The sequence below is a fragment of the Scylla paramamosain genome, chromosome 20 (genome assembly GCF_035594125.1).
Source record: "Scylla paramamosain isolate STU-SP2022 chromosome 20, ASM3559412v1, whole genome shotgun sequence".
Lineage (NCBI taxonomy): Eukaryota > Metazoa > Arthropoda > Malacostraca > Decapoda > Portunidae > Scylla > Scylla paramamosain.
The window spans coordinates 5,195,317-5,201,144 of record NC_087170.1 but is presented as its reverse complement, the minus strand read 5'-3'; the positions used below and the strand labels follow the sequence as shown (position 1 = coordinate 5,201,144).

Sequence of the window (5,828 nt, the reverse complement as noted above, 5' to 3'; positions counted from 1 at the left end):
GGCATTCCCTACCGCGAAGCATCCAGGAACTTTGAGTAAGGACATTTAGGGAGGGGAGGAGAAGAAATGGGCGATGAAGTGCTTGAAAAATGGAAATACAAGGGAAGTTAGAAAGGAAATTACTGTCAGGGTGAATTTTTGGGATATTTTAGTATGGTTTTGTTGATTTTAGGTAAACTCAGTAAAAAATGGTTTACCGAAAAAAAATAAAAATATAGTTGAATAGGCAATGACAAAAAAAGAAAAAAAAATACAGGGAAACGTAAAAAAGAAATTGCTACCAGGTTTAGGTTAGGAATGATTTAGAAACTCAGAAACAAATGTTTAGGTGAGAAAATAATGGAAATTACATAAAGAACTAGAAATAGAGGGAAAGTCAGAAAAAAAGAAGGTATTATTCGCTTGGTTATTTTGGGATTGATTTATTTTTTATCTTTATTTTTATTTTTTTTTCATTTATTTATTTATTTATTTTTTGGTGGTTTTGGATTAACTCAAACAGATGGTTACCTGATATATTGATAATAATAACATAGAAAAATGGAAATGCAGGAAAAATATAAAGGAAATCTTTCGCATGTTTAGCTTAGGATTGATTTTATTTACACTTTATTTAAGGCTTTGGGTAAACAAATGCTTGCCCGAAAAAAAAAATAATAGTAATAATGTCAGTAGAAACATAAAAAAAATAGAGATAATCTTCCATCAGAAAAAAAAAAATACCAGATGACCTTTTTTTGGCAAATGATCCTGGGGGGGCGGGCGTCGGTTATTTTACTTCAGTCTAGGGTGAAATCTTCCGTTTTCTTCGATGAGCAGCTGGGTGGAAAGGGCGTGGAGGTATAACGGATGGAGAGGGCCAGTGCAGGACGAAGTTTTGGGTTTGCTGTGAGGGTGAAAAGAGGACGGGAGAAAGAAAAGAGAGGGAGGGCTAGGTATTGATAACGAAATTGACAGACAAATTTAATAATAATATTGGCATAAATGAATGTATGTTTAAGTAATAACGTAAACTGAGCCTTGCGTTACAGTACGTATACCATACTACCAAACATTTCTGCACCGTACTTTCACTGTTTTTAAAAGGTTCTAGTCGAAGTTGCACGCATTTTTTATTTATTTGTTTATTTTTATTTGATGGTCCTAGTGACAGATTAATAAATTTTTTACATTATTAACAGGAGAAACACTCTTAAGAATGTTTGTGGCCTTTTGAAAATGGTCATGGTAAGAGCGCAAAGCGTTTCAGAATATTGGCCATAGTATGGAAGGATGGAGTGTGGGTGTGTTTATGTGTGTGTGTGTGTGTGTGTGTGTGTGTGTGTGTGTGTGTGTGATCACGCGGAAGATGCACGTATATCAGTGAAGCATGATGTTGATCCAGGTGCTTCTTTGTTGCTTATTCTTTGATTTTACTCTTGTCTCGTGAACTTTCGCTTCCCCCATCTAGATCCTCTACCCCTCCCTTCCCTCCCCTCTCTCTCTCTCTCTCTCTCTCTCTCTCTCTCTCTCTCTCTCTCTCTCTCTCTCTCTCTCTCTCTCTCTCTCTCTCTCTCTAATGAGCAAATAGGTTTGCCAAACTGTTTTTGGTGTTGAAAAGATGTTAATGATGATGATGACGATGATGGATGATAAATAGGAGGCAGAGAAGAAATAAAAGATTAACTAACAAAAATAACAGAAAAAAAAGAGCAAGAATCGTAACATGAAGAAGGAAAAGGAAAAGAAGACGAACATTTAACGAAAATGGAAAAAAAAAGATACTGATGAAATACTGATGATAGTAAAAAAAAATAGTAATGATATTAATGATATATTAGTGATATGATGTGACGAGTAGTGATTTCAATAATCCCTATAGTAATGATAGTAGCATTCGCAATTACGTACAATTGTGTATAGGAGAACGAGAGAGAATATATGCTGCACTCTGATGCTTCTTTGATCAAAAGCAGAAAAGTCAGTAAAATAGAAAACAAAGTGGGTAATGATGATGGTGATGATGATAATAATAATAATAATAATAATAATAATAATAATAATAATAATAATAATAATAATGATATGTCACAATGTTCTCACGGTAATGATAATGATAATAATACTGTGATATACACGTTACACTGATACTGTATTTCTCAAATTTTTCTTGAGATATGAAAGATGATTTGGACAGACGCTTTAAGTGAGTTTTCCTGAAGGATATAACAGAACTAAGATTAAAATGCGATTAAAAAAAAAATGTGGCTGAGTTATCGAGCAAAAATATATAATTCCAGGCTCTAAAAGTAATGAAATGAATAGACTTAGTAATCACTGATCAGGCTTAATGAAATTAATGGAATAGACTCAGTAATCAGATTATTATAGTGGTCATTCTACAGGGAGCTTGGAAAGAAGATTAGACAGATTTATGGATGAGGATGATAGGTGGAAATAGGTAGGAATGTTTCGTACAGGGACTACCACGTGTAGGCCCGATGGCTTCTTGCAGCTTCCATTATTTTTTTTATGTTCTAGTGTCTAGTTAACTGACTAGTTTACTGAATGCCTGACCGTCTCACGTTTTTTTATGACAATTTTACTGTCACTAGTATCTTTCAAAATTACACTTTATGTAAGCTTGTATCAAACCATTCTGATAAACTTCACGGTAACCAGAGCTATCAGAGGGTAAATACAATAGTGATACTGGAAACGTTAAACTATTCTTGAGACACGTAAGACACCAGTGGCCGTAAACTTATAATAAACTATTCTAATAAGCCTAGTGAAAACCAAAATGATCAGATGATAAATGCTAGGGGTGCTGGAGTCGTCACACTAGTTTTGAGACACTAGTGAGATACACCACGTAAGACACCAGTGCTTCGCTCCCTGCAATCACTAAAGCTAAAAGTGGAAGCAACAGAAGACGGAGAATGAAACCAAGAGCGGTGACAGATGAACGCTGAGTACGTGCTGGTAAGAAAAGATGTCACTGAAAGCATTTTCACCTCCCAAGTCACATTTGTGTGTGTGTGTGTGTGTGTGTGTGTGTGTGTGTGTGTGTGTGTGTGTGTTTGGAACGCAAGCGGCTCTAAGACGGTGAGGCAACATTAAAACACACCTCCCTAGCCACACATGTAATTATTGACACCTCTCTCTCTCTCTCTCTCCCTCTCTCTCTCTCTCTCTCTCTCTCTCTCTCTCTCTCTCTCTCTCTCTCTCTCTCTCTCTCTCTCTCTCTCTCTCTCTCTCTCTCTCTCTCTCTATATATATATATATATATAATAACACATCACAGTAGTAATACGTATGTGGTGACGCCTGAAATTTGTATGGTGAAGGTGTGCGGAAAGAAGGAGCATTGCAAGTTAATGGTTGTTTGGTGCTCTTGTGGTTAGTGGATGTACGCGTGAGTCAAGAAAGGTGTGTGGTTGTGCTCGTGAGAGAGAGAGAGAGAGAGAGAGAGAGAGAGAGAGAGAGAGAGAGAGAGAGAGAGAGAGAGAGAGAGAGAGAGAGAGAGAGAGACTCTAATTAGAGCCAGTATAGCCAGGTATGCCTACCTTCAGTGGTAGCCTCCTCCGCCGTAGCCGAAGTTGCAGCACTTAAACTTGAACAGACCCAGTCCCTTGCCCTTGGTGTAGCCGCCGCCGTGGCCACCGCCATACCCTCCGCCGTGGCCGCCGCCGTAACCACCGCCATGGCTGCCACCGTATCCGCCGCCATGGCCACCACCCTTGCCTTTATGGCCTTTACCGTAGCCTTTGTGTCCTTTACCATAGCCGCCGCTATGGCCGCCGCCGTAGCCGCCACCGTAGCCGCCTCCGCCGCCACCACCGTAGCCGCCACCACAGCATCCCTTAAAGAGGAAGCCTGGGTTGGGCCCGGGATCGGCTAGAGCGATCCCCAGCAGGAGGCAGACAATCAACACGGCGACCACCTGGCGGAGGAAGAGGCGCTACAGGAAAGTCTTGTAACTTCTGCGTGCCGGTGCTGCAAGGGAACTAAGTATTGCAAAGCGTGAGGTGCCACGGGAGTGAACATACTGGGGCAGCCCTCCGCAGTCCTTGTTGTGATGCTTACCAGGTGACGCATTTTGCTTGCAGACTCTAGGGTGGACACTGATTAAGGCTGTGGCGTGGCCTCCTCTATATACCCTGAGCGGCGCCTCTCATGACGTCACTGGCACACTGACAGGCGGCGGATCAACACAGCCAGGTGGTGCGCGACGCGGCGTGACGCCTACCACTTTCGCCTCCCGTATTTGATTTGTTCATTATTTTACACCATGAACAGCGTTGCGATCCAGTGATGATACTGTCGTAGGACTCCAGATTTGCCACATTCTCTTCCCTCCCGCGCTGTCCTGGCAGGGCGCGGCGCCAGCACACCTCACCTGTTATCCTGTGCCCGCCAGGTTGCGCTCAAGACCGGGCCTGAAGAAGCAAGTTTTGGGATGAATATTCCTTTCTTTTCCTTTTGACAAATGAATATACCTAAGTGAATTTACTACTCTTATTACTATTGCTGCTGCTGCTGCTTCACTTAATCAGTAAAATCAGTATCATAGAAAGTATATACCTATTAAAATGGGAGAGTACACATTAAAATTGATATCAAATATTAACAATGAAATTCCTTTCCATTTGTTAAATAAGCATTCCTGTATACAGATATCTGATCTTTGTAAAGCTCTTGACTAGTTCATTGTTAGAAACTCTGAGTCATCATCATCACCATAATTTTTCATCAATATCATCATCATCATCATCAGTAGTAGTAGTAGTAATAGTAGTAGTAGTAGTAGTAGTAGTAGTAGTAGTAGTAGTAGTAGTAGTAGTAGTAGTAGTAGTAGGGGTAATAATTTAGAACGATGGACATTCAAGTATATCCAGTTGTATCCGTCGTGACTGAGATGCTGCATGGATTTATGTGTGTGTTGTATGACGTCCTGTGTTTATAATTTTACTTCTGGTGTGATGACCTGCTTGTTTTCTTCTCCTTATTCACCTGTCTTCTCCATTTATTTTCTTCTTCCTTAATTTGTTTTTTTTTCTTGTTCTCTCATGTTCAGCCTTTACGTAATATCAGTAACCTTACGAGCCTAACGAAGACAGAAAAAAAAAAAAAACAAGAAAAGAAGACGGATGAGTGAGGAAAAAAAAAAAAAAACACGAAGAAGAAGAAAGAGGGAACAGAGAAAATAGAAACACCCAGTAATTTACCAACGCAGCTGTTTTGTTGAAGCACATACTTACGCCAATACTTCAGTAACAATATTAAATGAAGCGTGCGAGGTTGCGATCGCGACATAATGTACTGTAGTACTTGGTGTAGGGTGACCAGTGACCACATATCTAACTCGGGTTGTGAGTGCTTGTGTTCTTATTCATCCGTCTCCTCTATTTTTTCTTTCTTCCTCATCTTTTTATTTTATTTTATCATTTCATGTTCCACCTATACGTAATGCAGTACTTAATGCAATATTGAGTTTCTCTCTCTTGCCTTGCAGGAGGAGTACAATGTAGTCTTGTCATTCACATGGTGCGATGCCGCGGTGGTCACCTTGGGGCAGCACAGCACTCCTCCTTCACCACGCCGTCAGGTTCCGCCTTATGGTTTTTTGCCATGGCCCAATATTCTGAGACACTTCTTCGCCTCACCACCACTATATTTAAAAGCCTCTTGTTGAAATTAAACGGTTTTTAAAAGTGTTTCCATGGTTCTAATGACAGATTAAGAAGATTTCTACATTATTAACAAGAAAAAAAGTCATAAGAACCCGGATCTCTGTGGTCCTTGAAAATAGTCGTTGAGAGAGAGCAGAGCGTTTCTGAATATGG

At 40.1% G+C, this 5,828-nt stretch overlaps 1 protein-coding gene across 1 annotated transcript; it reads right to left on the bottom strand.

The window, feature by feature from the left end:
• Positions 1-580: 580 nt before the first annotated feature.
• On the bottom strand, positions 581-4,156 carry LOC135110187 (holotricin-3-like). Its single transcript, XM_064022215.1, has 3 exons — positions 4,069-4,156; positions 3,549-3,925; positions 581-886 (listed from the first exon to the last, which is right to left on the bottom strand). The coding sequence occupies exons 1-2, from the start codon at positions 4,078-4,080 to the stop codon at positions 3,551-3,553; spliced, it is 387 nt and encodes a 128-aa protein (XP_063878285.1). The 5' UTR covers positions 4,081-4,156; the 3' UTR covers positions 581-886; positions 3,549-3,550.
• Between the last annotated feature and the right edge of the window lie 1,672 nt (positions 4,157-5,828).